Here is a 19,593-nt window from a genome sequence, read left to right as displayed (position 1 = left end):
ATTCCACATGCAATTCCTCCCTTCTTTGGAAGGCTGTTGCCTTCTCCCCTTGGTAGTATTTCCTGAGAGCAATACTTTTGTTTGCAGCCATCCAGAAATTCATAAGGAGTGAAGAACAATTTTAGCAGAAAACGATCACTTTTAGAACTAAGTTCTGCTAGTTTGACAAGGAAAAAAAATAAGGCCCTGCAAATAGCAAAAGCCTCCAAATGGAAGAGTAATTACCTTAAATTAAGCCTTATTTCTGGTTTTAAAAAAATACCCACCCCATTCTAAAAGACTGGGAACATTAGTGTTAAATAGTGGCTACTTTATAGTGAAAGGGAAGGAAATAGATGGGAGGAAGGAAGGAAGAAGAGATTAGAGAATCTAATCCAGATGGAAATAGTCTCAGAGGAGCCACTATGTCCCAAGGTCTCTCATAAGGGAAGTGTTTGCACCAAAGAATCTGGTAGCCTGAATGAAGGATGACCTCACTTATTTATTTAGTCAGAGCTGAGCAGCTTTTTTTTCAGACATCGAACTAACCTCATGCCACAAGCATTAAATTGTTGGCAACGTGATAAAGATGTCTGTTCAATTTAGGGGCTTGATAACCACTAAATAAATACACTTTAATTCCTTGGCTGAGAGCACATCTTAAGTTGCCTGGAAGGCAGTGGAGAAATAAAAGCTCAACCTGAAGGCTGATACCAGAAACTCAGTCTGATGTGGAAGCCTTCAACAGGGAGGTGCAAGAATTTGGGTTTGTGGCTCAGCGAGGAGCTGGGGATCCTTCCCTTTGGGATGGAGATGATGGCATTACTCTGTCAGACACCAAAAAAACAATTCTGGGGGCTGCGTAGATTCTTAAGAAAGAGAAAATTTCAATAGAGAGCACCCAAGTGGAAGGAAAATGCCATCTGGAACTGCCAAGACATGGCAAAAAGTGATTCACACCGCAGCTGCCCCACCTGGGATGGCTGTTTATGGCACAAAGGGATTCTCACCATCATTGGGAGTGTTCAAGAACTGTGGAGATGTGGCACTGAGGGTTATGGTCAGTGGGGATGGGTTGGGGTTGGACTTGGGGATCTTAGAGGTCTTTTCCAACCTGAATTGTTCTGTGATTGTATGAAGGCACAACCTGGGCTGGCTTTCCCAAAAAAACGTGGGTTAGGTAAAGGTGGGCTCCCACTACCTGCCTAGCACAGGGTTTTCAGTCTGTTCAGGTGTACACTACATTTAATCCAAACTCAAGCTATGTATAAGTACATTCCATATTAATTTAAGACCTGTTTACTACAGAAAAGTCATTCTGTACTCCCATATACTTTGCTCATTGAGTGCAACAAGCTACTTACAACTTAATACCAGGTGGCTAAAACAGTATGTGATTATTCCTCCTGCTTTTCCTCCTGTATTTCTCAGGGTTGACTTCCTCGGGCACTGCTGTGGAGCTCTTGCATGAGATGCTGCCTGGGTCTGGGATGGATGGAGTGACACTCTTTGTAATTATAGAGCCCAATCTCAAGCAGAACCATTGGCACTTGGTGGATTTCAGCTGCCTGTGAGGTTATCTTTCACTGAATATAATAACAGGTTTGGTGTTTGGGCCTTACAAAAGTCCCTTGGGAGGGTGAGTTACTCTGAGTTTGTCCCATGGACGCCACGCACCTAGGAACACAATTCAAGATTAGCCCATAAAATTGCTGTTTCCAGTGGTTTCCTCTGGGTATGTTATGAATACTTTTGTTTGGGAGGAACTGGGAGTGCATAGATTTGGTGTGAAGGACAAATGGAAATTTCTTGCAGATGCTCATTCTCAAATCTCTGGTTGATGTGGCATTGCCTGTGTTCAGCCCTGGGACCCTAAGAAATGCTTGCAGCAAACACAGACAGGGTTAATTAAAGCACCTCTGTATTTCTGTCCTGTTCTAGGTGTCCTTGTAAATGCTTTTCCAGTGCATAGAGATCTAGTTGTAAGGCAGAAAAGTGCAAAAGTCTGAATGGCAGCTTATCAGCAGGATAAGTCTGCACAGCTGATAGAAGAGAATGCATGGAAGTTTTTGGTGTTTTTCTTTTCTTGATGGTTTCCTTTTTTGGTTTGGTTCTATTGTTTTTTTTGTTTGTTTGTTTGTTTTTGTTTTTTTGAGGGTGGGGGTGATCTTTAGAAAGATGCTGGTGGCTCACTTGCAGCAGATCCTTCATCTGTGAAAAACCTGCAACCAGCACCTGTTCATGGGCTTTGTTTTTTAAGGGAGGTGACCTTTTAAATTGCCTTGGGCATTGGTCCACATTATTATCTTAAAAACTGGCTGCTGCTTTGCAGCTCTTGCCTGGTGTCCTTCAATGAGAGAAATGTGAAGCAATGAGGGATATGGTGAGTGGGCATGGTGGCGATGGGTCGGGGTGGGATTTGAGGATCTGAGAGGTCTTTTCCAACCTTTATGATTCTATGATTCTAATCAAATGTCAATCAAGAGTTCTTGATTGAAGGTCAATGGCGTTCTTGGGTTTTTTAGTGGGTTTACCAGGTTGAGAACCTGTGAATTGGTGTTACTGGGAGGAGCTGGGGAGCTGAAATCTGCTGAGATGCTTTCAACCTGGGGAGTAGAAATGAGAATGGTGACGTGGGGCTCTGAGCTCCACATCTGCCCAAGATGATATTTCCATGAGAAATATGCCCAGGAGTGAGAAGCTCCAATATGGAGTACCCTTAGAGAAGTGTCATTTATTAATTGGAAATTAAGGATCTCGGTGCTCTGCATCATAGAAATGTACGTCCCAGGCTGGAGCCAAGCCCCAGTTCTGTAATTCACTGCCTTTACAGCAAACAGCTCCATACTGCAGCTGAAAATCAACGAGTCTTCCCATAATTAATCATTATTTCTACTTTATTACCAATGTATTTAAAATTCAAAATAACAGACTAAGATTTTTCAAGCAGTATAACTTCTCATTCTCTACAAGGGAAAATGTTGCATAAATAATTTTTGAGACAAAATAAATACATAATTCACTCTTTGAAACAATAGCTTTTCTCTCTAGATTCTTGTCCCACATAAAATAACTGCAAAATCTATAATCAACATGGCAAATTGCCATGGTTGATATGATCTCTGCATAAGCCCTACACAGAAAATAAGAACAGAGAGGAACCGTCTTTATCCCAAGTTGTGTTCATCTGATTCTAGGCCTAGCACTTCTACAGGATATGTACAGCGTGTGGCTATTCACTTCCCAGTAATATTCTTTAATGGAAAACACAAACTTTAGTCTGAATGTTGAGAAGTACAGTTGCTGTCAAACTAAAGATGTACCAGAGCTGCACATGACAAAGACTTTTCTAAAGGAATTCATGACTTTCAGATTAGCAGAGGCCCATTTCTCACGCAGAACCCTTCTCCCAGAACTTGGCTTGCACACTCTTAGCTCTACAAGGTGTATGGCCAAGTAATTCAAAGGCTACGGAATAGGAAATGTACATTGAGATATCTAGGTTGATACTAAAGTCAGTTGTGTACTAGGAAATAAGGATTAATCAGTATTTTTTTATGCTAAATTGTGCACATCATCAGCTGTTTACAGGACAAACATCAGTGAGGTTATCTCTCTTGAGAGGAGCATCCATTTCATAAAACTGCTTCCCTTAGGAGAACTCGCTTAACTGGTCCTAACCCAAACCCTTGCTCCTAAAGGAATAGGATGGTTTGGTTGTCAGCTCTCAGTTCTGAACCTGTTGACTCTACAGCATTCTAATTAGAAGTGTGACACAGATCAGTCACACTTATGAGAGCACAAATGTCATATTTTGGTTTTCTTTCTCAAAGGAAACCACTGGGGCATGAGGACACCTGGCAGAAGACGTTCCCTTCTGGCAGCCTGGCTCCAGCTGAGACCCAGCCCCAGCCTCCCCATCCCCAACATTCCCAACCCAATGGGACTGCATTGCCCCACCTCACTTGTCCTGCACCATGGGATTCAGAGAAGGGAAAGGGATGTGGCATTCCTTCCATGTCCAGCCAGCAGAACGACTCCTAACCAGGTGTGATGTGACTGTACCCTAACAGCCTCGCCTCCCTCTCCTTGTACAAACCAGGTGGCCTCATGCTGACCCCCAGGGTGTCCCCTCCTCTCAAACTGAATGTAGCTGCTGCTCCCACCAGCTCGGTTTATCTCATTCTCTTATCAGACCATAACCGCTATCATCTGATGGATTTTGACTATGTGAGCCTTAGACCCAGCGTAGCAGAAGGAATTGGAACCACCTGCAGTCAGACCCTCGTGCTCAGCCTGTGCGTGCCGTTGTGTATGGTATAAAATATCCAGAGCTGCTGGGCTGCATCGCTTGGCACGACCTCCTAATAGGCGTTTTCCAGCTCATGCTGGTTCGGTTTGCTGCTCCTGGCTCGGGACAGACGTGACTTCTTGTTCTTCTGCTGCCTGGCGGGCTCCTTCCCAAAGTCCTTCAGCTCGGACTGGTTGTGGTATCGAGTGTATCGCTTGCACTTGCAGGCTGTGACAGCTCGGAATTTGTAAGTCCGAGTCTCATCATCAGGACACGCCATCTGGATGCGCTGCGTGCGGGTGTGAGCTGGGATGCAGCGATAATCCGGGGAGTTCTGCCTCCACCACTTCCCTCTGCCGATGGAGTTGGGCAGGAGGTGGGATGGGACGCACTGCCCCGAGCAAACCAGCTCCTTCACGGGCTTCAGGCTGCGGCACGGCCCCTCCGTCACGTAGCGGGTGATGCGCATCTCTCTGCAGCTGAAGTCGGAGACATCTGCAAAGGAGAAGGGTGTTAACGTGTGACTGCTGCCTTCCCATCCACAAGGAAGCCATCAGCTCTGAGCCCTCAGCGTTGAGAAGGATGTGGAGATGTTGGAGAGGGTCTGGAGGTGGTTGTGAGGATGCTCAGAGGTTGGAGAACCTCTCCTATGGAGTCAGGTTGAGAGTTGGCTTGGAGAAGAGAAAGCTGTGGGGAGATGTCATTGTGGCCTTCCAGTACTTAAAGGGGGCTCATAAAAAAGATGGAGAGTGATTTTTATACTGATAGTCCTTTTGTCCTGATAGTGATAGGGCAAGGGGGAATGGTTTTTGGGAAAACTAAAAGAGGGGAGATTTAAATCAGATGAGAGGAGGAAATTCTTTGCTCAGAGGGTTATGAGATGCTGGCACTGCTGCCCAGAGTGGTGGGTGCCCCATCCCTGCAGATCCCATGGCCATGGATGGGCAGTGGGCTGCCCGAGCTGCTGCTGGGGGGCACCCAGCCCATGGCAAAAAGGTTGGAACTGGATGGGCTGTAAGGCCCCTTCCAACCCAAGCAGATTGTAATTCAGTCACCTCGAATGATGGGTTTGAGGTCTCCAAAGACACCAAAGCTGCTCTAGTTGCGAGACTCTTGAACCACCATGAATAGGTTGATGAATCCACGCCTGCCCCCCCCACAAGGCAAACCCCACACAGGGCTGTGCTGGTGAGCACTGAGCTCAGGGGCTGCCCAACACCAGTGCTTACTCTACAGGGAGTTCCACTGGCTTCATTTACCATGGACAAAGCCTTCCCCAATACTCTGGTTCAACTCTATTGACCTCAGAGGTTCCCTCCAGATTTAAACTCTTCTGCAGAAGGGAAGTTTTCCTTAAGTGCCTCTGAGCTAACATTCCAGGTGAGGGAAATTAGCAGTGCTATGGAATTTCAGTCATAATGTTCTCTAAATTTACTGCTTTCTGTGGTAATCCCAAATCTTCTCCTTTCAGAGGCACCTTTGAGATGATTAGGAACTTTGTGGGGTATTTTCCCCCTTATTTTTTTCCCATTGGATAACTATAGATAAATGAAACATTGGGAAATAGAAATCCTTTAGCATTCAGGATTTAGACAAACTTTCTCATGTAGGAATTGTCCTTTTCCAAACGTGCCTCTTTTGCCACTTGGGATGCTCTGCTATTTGACCTGCTTGCAACACACAGAATTTGATTTTTGAAGATGTTTATCAAACAACTCCATCTAGAGGAACACACGGTAATGTTCTTCTCTTAGGGAGAAGGTATAATTTTGAGTCATGAGCACGACTTGTGATGGAAATCCTCAGCTTACAAATGGAAGCCTGAGTCTGCCAATCCTTTCTGTGCATATGTCACCTGCTCTGCACGTGCACAGAGTGCACAGACTGCAAAATTATTGATGCTGCTCTGCAACCTCATGTAACCCTGGAAGGTCTGGCTGCTTTTGGATCAGCATTTTCATTCCTTATGTCAAAAACACAAAAATAAGTATACAAGACTATTGCGTACCCTGATACGTGTCCAGTAAATACCCTTTACTCCCCCCTTTTCACCCCAAACCCCGTGCACATTTCAGTGGGATGGACCCTAATGGACATCAGAGCAGTCAGAGGCTCCAAATGAGGATTTGCAGATGTAAGTGAACCAACCTGCCTTGAGTTGGGGATGTGGGGCTGCCTGCAGGAAGCACAGTGCTCCCTTTGGGGAATTTCAGACCTCTACGAAGCAGCACTCAAAAATATCATTAGGTATTTTCTTTTAATATCTGATTTTAACCTCCAGATGTCCCTTCCGACCCCTGTGATGGAGTGAGCTTTGGGTGAGCTGCTATGTGCATTTGGCAGCCAAATGCAGGTCTGAAGGACTGAGTTTGCCCTGTTTCCAGAAGTGCTCCCTCTAAAATTCCTTTGCTCTCTCTGCCTTCCATCCGTCCTCCCAAAGCTGTTTTGCATCATTGTGAACATCACACATTTGCCCAAACGCAGTATATCTATTAAGCAGCCAACCTACTTCCAAACCTCTGGCAAAGGGGGTCCTCTCCCATTCACTTGGGCATGAATTCCTCTTGGAAGTGCTCTAACTCCTGTTGCCTCCTGCAACCCAGCCGAAAATCCACTGTTAGCAAAGGACACGAAGCAGCACAGCTCACTCAGCTGAGCACCACTTCTACTGGAGGTCTCAGACCCCACCACCCCGATTCCTCCTCAATCTTTAATTCCCTTCCACACCTATTTGACTAAAAAAACCAGGTTCTGATAACACCTAATCTCTTGCAAACCTTTAGGGTCCAAAACAGCAATCTAACGTGATTTGTCTTACCATTAGGGTCCGGAGTTTGCTGTATATGCCTTCCCCCGTGCTTTGCCTGGTTCATCGTGTTGTTGTTGCTGTAAATCTGCTCCATGGGGGTCTCTGTATTTTCGGTGATCTCAGGGATGATTTCTGTCGCATCATTTTTGAACACTTGCCACCCTCCAGCTGCCCGGGATGCGATTTGGATGAGGACGCAGACAGAGCACACAGCCCAGGAGATCTGCATGGTGGCAGCTCACAGGTCGGCTCCTCAGCACCCTGACAGCCTCAGTTCCCAAGCACAGGCAAATCATTCCCCTTTTTTAAATCCTTTTTAGAACCAAGCCAGCCAATGGCTGTCCAAAGTGGGAAGGGCCAGACAGCAACTCATTCATCTCAGCTTTTGTCAGTGTGAAATAGAACGGGTGCGTGGGGGTGGCTTGGTTGACAGGACTCTACAACTTCCACCTAAAAACTCCCCGTGCTGTTGGGTTGTGTCTGGCAGCAGTGCGGGTTGATGGGAGCAGTTTGCACTGCAGCCCCACTTTCTCTGCAGTTTTTGGGATCTGGCATCTTGTGTCACAAACGCACCGAAAGAAACAGGAAAGAGCTTCCTTCCAAAATGAGAAGTTGCTTTATTTAACAGAAATCAGCTCTGAGGAGTGTGGCTGTCGGGGCAAGCAGCCAGGTGCTGCTTTCTGAGGTGCTCTCCCTTTTTTTTTTTTTTCTCCCTTATTTTCAATACATGCACTGTGGGATCACTGCACGCTGCTCCTTCTGCTGGTGTTTTGCACAAGGCTTGGGTGCAGCACACGAGATTATTTTAAACACAAGAATGTGGCCAGGCTGATTTCTGTGCATGACGCAACTAAGAAAAAGATAGAGATGATGCCCTTATGCCCAAGGCAGCTATGCCTAAGTGTTATTAATGCATCATGTTCCAAAATCTTTTGATGATATTCTTTTTCCTTGCAGAATTGAGATGCTAATGAGGACAGTTGGGTGATTTCTGCATCTCAAGGCCACAAATATTTCTGTGGTGTTTACAGATGCTATCAGGCTAAATACATCAATCAGGAAGAGCCTTTCAGTGAGATCAGACCCTGTGCTGAGCTCATCACAGCTACTGAAAGCAAATGTGCACTCAGAGCAGTGAAGGACACTTATGCATCTTCCTGCAAGGTCTGTCTCATCCATCCCCATGCGTGTAGAAGAGATTCCAAAGTGATTCACCGAGCTTCAAGCAATTTGAAACATTACTCAGAATGTCAATAGCAGCCTCTGAGTTCTCCTCTGCCTCTGACAGGGGTGGGAGCAGTTGGGGCTGTCTGGTTTCCCCCTGTTCCTGTAGGGAACTCGTTACCTAAGGCTTGCATTCCATTCCAGCCATTCTGCCCTGGCACAGAAAACAGGTGTCACCAAACGTGAAGCGGAGGTGTGCTCTCCTGTGGGGTGACCCTGATGATAAATAATCCATCCAAACAGCAGTGATGACCTGAAGGCATTTCACCTCTTTGCCCTTCCACACCCCCAGACACGCACAGCGGAGGCGTTTGTGTGCTGAGCTGGGGGAGCTTCAGCCTCACTGCTCCATTCCATGGGCTGCAGCAGCACAACTGTGTTTCTTTCAATTAAGAACGCCTCTTCTACCCAAAGCAATTGTGATGTGAATAGTGACGGTCTCACAGGCGCCACAAACCCAAATTCTGAGGCATTGCAAAGCTTTTTCCAACTGTAATTTTTCTCAGTTCCAAATCAATGTTTTTGGATTCCAGATGCATGCAGCAGGGAGGAATATTGTGTTGGAGGACCATGGGAACACCCACTGAGGGAAATGCATACTGAAGAAATGACAGACACCAGCTTGGGTATCTTCCACACAGGATTTCTAGCTTTTGGTTTTATCTTTCTTTGAAAACAAGCTGGGCTATGGTGCTTAATGAGTTAGGCTTGAAATTGTGTGTGATGATCTCTTGTGCTCTACTTGCAAGTCTTATAATAGAGCTGTGTGATTCCTTTTGTTTCTTTAATTGTTTTAAAAGTAAAGATGGTGGGAACCAAACTGTGTGTTTTGTCAGACAGGAACACCACCAGCTCAGCAACCTTCTTCCAAGTGCTATAGGACAACACTTGGCACAACAGAACACAGCCAAGGGATGAATGGGAGAGCCCATCATCAGTGAGCACTGCTAACTGCTCCTCAGGGGAAGTTCTTTGCTATGAGGGTGGTGAGGTGCTGGAACAGCTGCCCAGAGAGGCTGTGGATGCCCCGTCCATCCCTGGAGGTGTTCAAGGCCGGGTTGGATGGGGCCCTGGGCAGCCTGGGCTGCTATGAAATGGGGAGGTTGGTGGCCCTGCGTGTGGCAGGGGGTTGGAATTTGATGATCCTTGAGGTCCCCTCCAACCCAACCATTCTGTGATTCTTACCCTATTCAAATGTGTGTCAGAATGGCATAACTTTGTCTATAAAAGCTCAGTTTGTGTTAATTTCTGCACAGAGAGCATTTCCAAAAGTGATCAAGGAGCGCATTCACAACAATGTATTGTCAAGAAAAAGATGTAAAAGTTTTCTTAAGGTTTCTCTAAGCACTTGAACGATGCCCTCTTATAAACTGTCTGAACATTTATCTGTATCACCCGCTGGGAGAAGCAGCAAGCAAAACTGAAGGTGAAAATGAGAAGCTGCACTTTGCCTCTGGCACAAAACCTCAGCAAGGGCAGCCTGACAGCAGTAAGAAAAGAATCCCAGGGACGTTCAGATTCCTTAACTACAAACACATTCTTCCACGTCCTGTAGCTGCTTGCCTGCTCACAGCACAGCAAGCAGGAACAGTTCAGGCTGCAGCCCCCAGGAACAATTGATTTCTGCTCTGTTAATGAAGCACAAGAGGAAAAAAGAAAAAAAAAAAGCAACAAACGTTTTTGATTTCTATCAGGAACACTTTGAGAGTGCAATGAGTTTGGGTTTGCTATAATGAGAGCTGAAAAAAATACTTCCTTGGCCTCGTTGAGGATCAGACATGTGCTTCTGTGCTTCCAGGACATGGCTGGGGTGCAGGTAGAGGGGGTAAAATAGCATCGTGTACTCATCCTGAATCCCTGGCTGCTGCTTTCTGGGCTCAAGACTTTGTGTCCTGCTGCTGTCACTCTGCCCTTTGAAAGCATCTGCATAACACAGCTGATGCAGTCAGTTCTGCCGTGTGTCACTTCTGGTGCTCAGCATGGCCCTCCCTGGACCAAGAAGGGTTCTGTGGGGCATCCACACATCAGGGATGTGCACAGCCTGAGCTCTATGAACTCATTACCTACACACTGCCCCCAGAAATTCACTTTCTGAAGGAATCCCTTGCTTACTTCATCAGGAGTTGGATTTGGAAATCTACAACACCATTCTGAAACTGCTCTTGACATCTATACATTATATAAAGGTCAAACTGGCATTGACAGCAGCCCCCCAGTTCCCTTTTCACAGCCCTTCTCTTTCTCCAACACATCCTTGTATACCTGGAGCTCAAAAGTTCCTTTTTAAATATAAAGTAAGTAGTGCTAAATAAATAAATATATATATATATATGTAACATATTATATATATATGTATATATGGGAACAAAAAGTGCTGTGGGAAGGTTTGATGGCACTCCCTTGCTTGCTCCCCCAAAATACTGCTGAGCTGCCCATGCTCGAGCCCTGTTCTCTCCCAGGGATCCTGCAGAGCCATTTACCTCTTCTGCACCCACTAATCCCAATGCTACAGCATGGACTCCTCTAAGTCACCAAGAGCAAACGGATCTGTATTGTTCTCCCACCAGACATCAGCAAATGTGCTGCTGAATGGTTCCGGCTGCTTGCCTTGCTGGTGCCAAGACATCAGATTCACATAACAGCTTTGGTCAGGGATGGAATGAGGACTGCTTAGTGGGGAACAACGAGCCTACAGCTCCATCTGGTGAGTCAGCTGGCCAGCTACCTTGGCAGGGAATTAAAACACGGAGAAGAAAAAAACACAACAAAAAACAACCAAAAAAGCCCTCAGCTGAATTACTCCCACAACTTCCACTTACAGGGCTTGTTTCCAAAACAGAAGAAATGAATACGTTGTCCAAAGAATAAAAACTGGAATACAGTCATTGCCCATTCAAAAGTTACAGACAGCAATTAAACACAACCGGCTCCAGAAGGCAGCAGCTCAGCCACCGGCTCAATGTCAGGTCAGTGCCATCAAACCTTCCCACAGCACTTTTTGTTCCCATATATACATACATACATACATACATACATACATATATATATATGTTACATAATATACATACACACATACATACATACATACATACATACATATATATACATATATACATATATACATATATATATTTAGCACTACTTACTTTATATTTAAAAAGGAACTTTTGAGCTCCAGGTATACAAGGATGTGTTGGAGAAAGAGAAGGGCTGTGAAAAGGGAACTGGGACTGCTGTCAATGCCAGTTTGAACCTTTATATAAATGTATAGATGTCAAGAGCAGTTTCAGAATGGTGGTGTAGATTTCCAAATCCAACTCCTGATGAAAAAGCAACAGCAAACGCTCACCTGGGTTCTGCACTGTAATGCCATGCACAGGATGCATTTGCTGTATGAGGAATAAGGACACTCATTCTCACCTGCAACCCCCTGGAAGATAGTTCCTCAGGGCTGTGGCCAAAACAAACCACTGCTTCCAGTTGTAGCAGATTTAGTTTGTTCTGCACAACAGAAGTGGGAATGCTTTGGTGTGAGGAACATTGCTAACGTGTTGTTAGCAATGGTTTTGCCTTGTTCAGCAGGAGGAGGATGGGTCGGATGTGAGTGCTGTTCCAGCTCAAGGAGCACATACACGCAGTGCTCTGATCTGCAGGGTATGGCTGGAAGATGCACTCTCCTGGCACTGGGAGGTAAGCCAGCCATACACATCTTTAGGAGGAAAATGTGTCCAACACTTACATGAGTTTGAAGGGAATTACAACACAACGCATTACAGCTGCCAGTCTTGTCTTAGGGTGCTGTTAACTCTAATTTTGAAACAACTTTGCTAAGTGTGTCCAATTGCAATGCTCTCTTGGAAAGCATTCAGCATTATCGTAGAATCATAGAATGGCCTGGGTTGATAAGGACCACAATGATCATCTTGTTTCAAACCTCTGCTACGTGCAGGGTCACCAACCAGCAGCCCAGGCTGCCCAGAGCCACATCCAGCCTGGCCTTGATTTACTTACAGCTCAGAAGAGCCTATTAGACACAAGATTGTCATTGCCAACAGCGCAGGACCAAAGGATGAGGACAGCACTCAGAAAACACAATTTTTCCTTTGGATCGAAATTCTGAGTTGGAAACTTCCCTCGGGTGCTGATGGCTGGGAGCTGTAGCTCAGATGGATTCATTTTTGCACATATCATCATTTCAGAAGGATGATTATCTATCTGAACATCCTTCTTTGTTCCTTGCTGTAAGATGAGAGCTCCTCGCCTCCGCTCCCCCCTACCTTCCAACTTCTCTAACTGAGCACAAAAAGCCCAAGCTGCTGCATCTCTGTCACTGTGCAGGATTTGACATGGCAGATATCTTTGTTCTATGACAGATGTGGATTTTACAGTCCCTGCTTAGCCTCAAATACTGCTAAAATAACATCCTTTCTGAGTCACCTATCAGTTCCTTACTAACAGATCTACTGTTTCTGTGCTTTAAATCAATTGCTAATAGAGTTTTCTTTATTCCCCTCCACCCTCATGTTACAAAATTTGTTAAAGAATCTTAACAATGTCTGTCCTGTGCTTTTTTTATAGCGAGATGAATACACAAAACTGGATTTGGACTCAGTTGGATTATTAATACAAGTGTTTCCAGTTAAAGCAGCGTTAGGATTTTAACTCTAGACCTACATTAAGGCACAGCTAAAAAGGGATCACAAACCTCTCAGGGTTCTGATAGCACAACCAACAATTCTGAGGCTGTAAAGGGAGATCCTTTGCATTAACAGCACTGCAATAACTGACAGGCACACAGAGACCCACTCGAGCATACTGTAAACAAAGCTCCCTCTCCCATCACTGCAATGATTCATTTCATCTGCATGTCCAACAGAATCAAGGTATGATTTATTTTAATAGAAAGGAAATGCTTTCTGTTCCACGTGGCATGTAACAACGTTTGTTTCTATTGAATGGAGCCATGCAAATAATTCAAGTCAGAGTGTACCAACAAAATGCTCTGTAAGCACACCTGTACTACAATGCTGGAAGAAATCTGTAGATATAATCTTGCTATTCCACATAAATAAACAGCAACAGCATAAGGACAGGGAGACTGTGGTTCAGTACAAACCTCAGAAGCCATTCCAATCTGATACTTCATGCTTTATCATACACCCAGTACAAGCACTCCTAAGTACAGCCATTCTTCTTCCCTTGCTGGAGTTCTTTTCTCAATATTTACTCCACATTTTCTTTAGAGTGAGAGTTTATAATAAAAATAAACTTTAATATCAGACTATGTCACGTCAATCACAACAGCGAGTGGTACAAATAGTCTTGGAAATACAGTGTGCATCAAGGTCAGGCTCTGGATGGCTTTACTACCACACACTGTGTATTGCATATATCCACACTGAACACAACACTGCATATTTCTTTTTACAAGAGTGCATCTGTGCATTTGCATATATGCTGCTCCATTCCTTGAAGCTCCTACACTCAAACTCGAGGCACCTGTGTGCATGAAAAAGAAGCTTTAGAAAACACAGTACTTCAATGAAGAGTGAGAGATGTATGGGGGCTCTCAGCAAACAGTGCTCCGGTGGAATAAAATACAAAGCTTGAATGAGGCAACGGGATGTCAATGCAAAGCATGTTATAAAGCCTGCAAAGGGGCACTGAAATATGTGTGAACAGCTGTTCTCACCCGAGCCACCCCTCTAAAGACACCTCTATACTGCAACAACTCCAACAAGTGACACAACGTTGTGCCATCTTGAAAGACAGACCCACAGTTTGAGAAAGATCCCTTCGCTAGACAAGAGCAGGAATTCTGTCTCCCTCACACAACGTGACTTAGCTTGGCGGTTGGGGGGGGGTTAGGAATCTAAAGCACTTAATACATCCTCTGATGGTTTGAGAAAACACTCAAAAATACTACAGTGCTCTGTTTCAGGGCTTCACTTTGCCTTCCTTCACTAATTGCTCATTTAGCTGACAAAGCTGCCTTAGAAAGCCATCGTTAGGGCCAATCTCTCTCTTTTGCCGGACAGTGACCAAAGCAGACTTGACATCCATGTTCTGGCGAAGCATGAGGTAGGCGATGACCAGCGTAGGAGAACGGCTGTAGCCCTCACGGCAATGCACAAACACTTGTCCTGCAGGGAAAACAGGTCATAACGTGGGTTATAATGGAACAGAGGATGGAAATGCAGCATGAAATAAAAGCGCAACAATTAGTCCTTCAGTCCCCCGAGGACTCCGAATTGGGAATTCTGATGGAGGTATGTAAAACTTGAGGCTATCACTCTGCTAGCTGGTACAGTCTGTCATCGTGGATAATGCAGAATTAATAGTTCTGCATCACTCACACTACAATGTATTTGCTGCTGCATTATGAAGCCAGCCTGAACCTATCTATATTTCTCCAATCTCTATTTCAGAATGTCTTGTACCTAAGGATGACTGGGTACCAAACAGCACAAATCCACGATGCACAGTTTAAAATACAGCAGACAGATGCTGTTTGTTATATACTGTATCTCTTCAAAGACACCCACCCTTCTGGCTGCACTGCTGTCAATTCCCATGATAACTCCGTGCTGGATCATACCTGGCTGCTTGTCTGGCTCGTTATGAATCACACTAACACTCAAGTAAAAGAAACTACTAATTATGCAATAACAAGAACCAGAAATACCTTCTGCCAGCACCAATGAAAAGCTTCCAGCTAACTGATTAGGGAAATTATTCCCATGTTTATTGGAAAAATGCTGACAGTTGGCATCCAACAATAATTAAGCAGGTTGCTGCTCCCTCTGAGAAACCTAACTCATTTTTATTGCTTCTCAGCTGCTTCCTTTTCGCTCTGCTTTTCCAGACACAAAATACAACCCCAGGCTTCCCCTCCAGAGTAAATTCTTTCCTGAGACCACAGAACAGATGAACCACACATAGACTTGCTGAGGCCACGACTTGCTCGGAAGCCTGTTACCATATTTGCCTTGAGCTGCATATTCTGCTCAGCTCGAGGCAAACCTCTAATCAGAAGTGAGTTAAACAGCTAAAACAATTAATTCTTTACATTTCCTGAGAGCCTGCAGCCATGAATTAGCAGGATTCAAAGATTCTTAAGCATGTAGAAGAGACCTGACTTCCTTTCTACAGTCAGAAGCAAAAGGATTTCTGGCCTTCCTCTGTGAAAGGCAGTGAGAATCCTGGGCTGACTTGGGTACAGCAGCCCTGCCTTCACTTTGCTCCCCTCCAGAACCTCATGCAGCTACAAAGCTAAAATGAAGCTGCAGGAGAGAACAGTACTGCATCCCTCATCACTTCGCTACTGCTTTTGTTCTACTCTTCACCGTCAAAAAAAAACCCCCTATCGTATTTAAGTAGTGAGTTAATCTCAAACCTGGCTCCACCACCACCCAGTTACAAAGTTCTTTTGTTTACCACGGCAGGAAAAACAGCAGCAGTCACAGGAAGCAGTATTTAGACTGAAAGAATGACAAAGTAGAAGTGCTGCTATCAGTTCTGATCAGATTAGCTGAAGTTGGGGGGGACAGCCACAGCACAGCTGGCATTGCTAAACACTTCTTCCAACTTCAGACTGTATCAGTGGGTCACAGAACTAATTGCAAGAGCTGTCATTTAACTTCACATCACAGCTCCAGCTCCCCTTTTGCCCACTTCAGGGAAAGAACTCCTGGAACTGTAGGAATCCTCATTCCTCTTTGCTCACATTTAGTCACGAAGCAAGAAAGAAATGAAGCATCTGTAGAAATGAGTGGTATGCTGCAACAGACAGAGCAGAAGCACTGTCTGGCCCACTGCACTATGCCCTAGCATTTCTGCTCTGTGGAAACACTGTAGAGAAATGTGGCAATCAACAGCATTTCACCTATCATCTCCAGCTTTCCTGGAATCCCAGGGACTAATGGGGTAATTGTCACATAAAATAATAATAAGATCATAGAGACAGTCTCTATCCTTACTGTATATTTGAGAAGCAAACATACAGCAAGTTCAGCAATGCATTACCTGCACCGTTTTTGCCTTCCAATGCTGTAAAACTACTTTTAGATCCTGTATTCGCTTTCTGGGCTTTTCATCTGTCTAAGGAACACTAAGGACACGTCTTCCCAGACAGCCACTATTCAGGATGCAGCTGCTGTTTCACTTTGCAAAGTCATCCCTAAAATGACAGACTTCCACTTAACATATACTGGAGGTCCACATACGTAGAGAGATGACTAAGATGTTTTACTGAATATTCAGGTGTCTTTGATGCCAAGACTTGATCTGAATCCTTGGTTTGCCTGTCCAGCTGAAAATCTGAGCAAAGAACCATTTTAAGCAGCGAAATAAAGAGCTAAACCAGACGCAGCGTACAGAAAATAAGGCAGAAAGACATTTCAGTTTGCCTTACCATCCTTCTGGGAAAGTGCTTTCTCAATAAAATCAGCTGCCTCCTCAAAATATCGACTGAGGTTAAATTCCTGCGTATCGTTAGCTTTAATGCCATGGTATGTGATGCCTGTGCCTTCATAGAATTCTGCATTAGTGTTCACATGCATGAATGACTTCCCCTCTGCTGCATTCAGAACATGGGTTATCCCCAGGCGCTGCAGCTTCATAATGTTCTTGGCTATGAACCTGTGTGATAAAAAGTGTCAAGAAAATGATTAGAACTCAGTGTCTCAGTATTTATGATGTCCCCAAAAGCTACTGATAACCAAAAGGTTTCATTTTTCTGCTCATGGATGCTAAGTATACAGTGCTCAAATTAGCTAAAGACTTGACACGCAGAAATATTTAGAGCTTTGGTCACTACTTGTATGTCAGAGAATGCTCCTTTCCTGGCTGACAGCCAAACACTGAGACTTAATCCTCTGCTCCCTACTATGGCACGGTTATAACTCTGAACATTAAATTCTGACTGAACTAAGAAAATTTAGGAGATAACAGAAACACCTGGCTAATTGCTCCTACGATTAACCACGTTCTCCATCTGCTAATTTAAGAACCAGTTACAAGCAGCCTCTGCTGGCAGCCTCCAGTGCTCCTTCTCAGGCCACAGGAATATAGAAACACAGAAAGTAAGATTTATGTTATCACACTGTGTGGTTGCATAGGACAACGTTCACATAATTCAAGGCTTTATGAACATCTAGAGCATTCCTTTTCTCCTAATGACCGTTCACCCCTTAATTTATCCTCATGCACGAATTCTTATGCACGAGTGAAGTTTCTACATCTTCTCTCGGTGCCAAACAACTATGGCGATGGGCCAAGTATTTGTAAAGACTTCATTACCCAAACAAATGTTGACAGATTTTTCCATCTGGCAGGACATCATCTGTGCCAGGGGACAAGTATCAGTGCCAAGGGAATTCTGCTTGCAACACAAAAGTAAATCCTACAGAGCAAGGCCAAAACAAAAAGCGTTAATTCACCTGCGAGTTCCTCTGTTTAAGTGGTGAGTATATGGCACGAGGAACAGTGCGTGGGTCAGTGCGTGTCTGACAGTGGTTGGGATCAATGTGAGTCTGCTTTGCACCTGCTCACCCAAGCAAATAAACCACATCTTTAATATGGAGCAAAAACTGCCCCATAGCACATTTTCATTTCTGCTGTTACGTTCATGCAAAATTGCTTTTTCACCACTCAATTTAATGCTGATTTCGGGAGGATGTCTTTCAGATTCCTTATTGCACTTTGAGCCCATTAAGAACAAAGAATTGCTTCGTGGGTTAATCATACACACTCAAGCAGCCAGAACACTCAGATATGTGCTCTGCAAGCCTGGTAAAGTTGCATTCTGTCCAGCTGTCCTGCTCATTTACCATGAGATTACACTCAAATATATCCTGATACTGGCTGTGACAGGAAATTATTTGTACTTCTGATATCATCTGAATTGTCTGACTGTGCTGCTGCTTGAAAAACACACTTGTATGAACGTCACCAATCTAATCATTCTTGTTTCAGTGATATTACATTTTGACTCATCTTCAGAACTCTTGTCTGATCGCTTTGAAAGGTTACAACTGTCTGCTGTGATATGCAAAAGCTCTCTTTTATTTTATCATTTCACCTCTGTGTTTGCATTAATGATAACTTCCATGTACTGCATGGGAGACGTGGTACTTGACAGACAAATCGTTATCCCACGCTGTGACCCCATTCAGTCTCATCCTCCTGAACGTCTCAGCGTTGTTACTTTTACCCAAGGATGAGTCATTCACAAGGAGAGAAAAAATATGCAAAATATTGTAAAAGGCTTCGAGCAGAACTGCCTGAATTCTCACTCAGATATCTTAATTTCTCCCCATGAATTCCTGTCCAAACTCTGCTCAAGTTCTGTTTCTTTCACGCTGGGTGTTGAGATTCCAACCTCTCCGTGGATGTCATTACTCTGTAAATTCTCTCTGTTGTAAAACCCCTGCCTCTGGTAGCTGTGGGAGCAGCCTCACATTGCAGGCAGTGCTTGATCCCTCCAAGCCAGAAAGGAGATTTGTCAGAGCAAACGACCGCATTACTTTATTCTCTTCTACCCCCATGAAGTGCTCCCAGCAGCTCCGCAAAGATAGTAACATTTGTGCAATGAAGGCTGAAATGGAGAAGGGAGCCGAGCACAGGGCTGACACGCAGCACGCTGAGGTCTCCAGCTCCAGGCAGATGCTGGAACAGAATGGGATAAAGGAATGCACTGCGGACACAGGGCCTGAGCAGCTCTGTGGCACACACAGCTATTGCTGCCCTGTCACCCCACAGCATCCCGTCCCTTGGATAACCATGGGCAAGGATAGGAGGCAGCAGAAGAATCCCAGAACTGCGGGGCTTGGAAGGGAACTTCAGAGCTCATTGAGTCCAACCCCCTGCCCAAGCAGCTCCCTACATCAGGCTGCACAGGGCAGCATCCAGATGGGTCTGGAATATCTCCAGAGAAGGGGACCCCACCACCTCCCTGGGCAGCCCATCCCAGTGCTCCATCATCACCCTCACCGTGAAGTTCTTTGGCATATTGGTGCAGAACTTCCCATGCTCCAGTTTGAGCCCATTTCCCCTCGTCCTTGGCCCCAGACAAGAGGCTGCCCACGTCCCTTCGCCTCCCACACTTCAGATATTTATAAACACCGACAACCTCCCCAAAATTAGAAGCCCCAAATTAGGAATTAGGAAGAAAACGTTTCACTCCTGAACCGTGCGTGCGCTTCATTCAGCCCCTCCGCCCGCAGCCGGGCTCTGCAGCAGGTGCCATTTATGGGCAGCGCCCGCTGGGTGCCACAGGAGCCCGCGCAGC

General features: G+C 45.0%; 2 protein-coding genes across 3 annotated transcripts; both read right to left on the bottom strand.

Annotated features, from left to right (window-relative positions):
- Positions 1 to 2,888: 2,888 nt before the first annotated feature.
- Positions 2,889 to 9,326, bottom strand: SOST (sclerostin). 2 transcript variants are annotated; one of them, XM_010724556.3, is made up of 2 exons: positions 7,089 to 9,326; positions 2,889 to 4,765 (listed from the first exon to the last, which is right to left on the bottom strand). In XM_010724556.3, the coding sequence occupies exons 1-2, from the start codon at positions 7,306 to 7,308 to the stop codon at positions 4,344 to 4,346; spliced, it is 642 nt and encodes a 213-aa protein (XP_010722858.1). In that variant the 5' UTR covers positions 7,309 to 9,326; the 3' UTR covers positions 2,889 to 4,343. The 2 variants fall into 2 exon arrangements, with proteins under 2 accessions (XP_010722858.1, XP_003213097.1); XM_003213049.4 differs by having other exon boundaries at positions 2,889 to 4,794; positions 7,109 to 9,326.
- A 3,845-nt stretch (positions 9,327 to 13,171) lies between these two features.
- Positions 13,172 to 19,153, bottom strand: LOC100546582 (dual specificity protein phosphatase 3). Its single transcript, XM_010724554.3, has 3 exons — positions 17,744 to 19,153; positions 16,717 to 16,943; positions 13,172 to 14,446 (listed from the first exon to the last, which is right to left on the bottom strand). The coding sequence occupies exons 1-3, from the start codon at positions 18,046 to 18,048 to the stop codon at positions 14,241 to 14,243; spliced, it is 738 nt and encodes a 245-aa protein (XP_010722856.1). The 5' UTR covers positions 18,049 to 19,153; the 3' UTR covers positions 13,172 to 14,240.
- Positions 19,154 to 19,593: the final 440 nt, after the last annotated feature.

Source organism: Meleagris gallopavo, chromosome 29 (genome assembly GCF_000146605.3).
Source record: "Meleagris gallopavo isolate NT-WF06-2002-E0010 breed Aviagen turkey brand Nicholas breeding stock chromosome 29, Turkey_5.1, whole genome shotgun sequence".
NCBI lineage: Eukaryota > Metazoa > Chordata > Aves > Galliformes > Phasianidae > Meleagris > Meleagris gallopavo.
This window is presented reverse-complemented; position numbering and strand designations above follow the sequence as displayed.

Coding starts and splice junctions, on each gene's coding strand:
- SOST (XM_003213049.4), bottom strand. CDS start 7,308: ATGCAGATCTCCTGGGCTGTGTGCTCTGTCTGCGTCCTCATCCAAATC. Junction 4,795..7,108: donor CACGGGGGAAGGCATATACA/GCAAACTCCGGA, acceptor GGAAGGCAGCAG/TCACACGTTAACACCCTTCT.
- LOC100546582 (XM_010724554.3), bottom strand. CDS start 18,048: ATGATTAACCCACGAAGCAATTCTTTGTTCTTAATGGGCTCAAAGTGC. Junction 16,944..17,743: donor TTAAACAGAGGAACTCGCAG/GTGAATTAACGC, acceptor TTTATCACACAG/GTTCATAGCCAAGAACATTA. Junction 14,447..16,716: donor AGCACTTTCCCAGAAGGATG/GTAAGGCAAACT, acceptor TTTTCCCTGCAG/GACAAGTGTTTGTGCATTGC.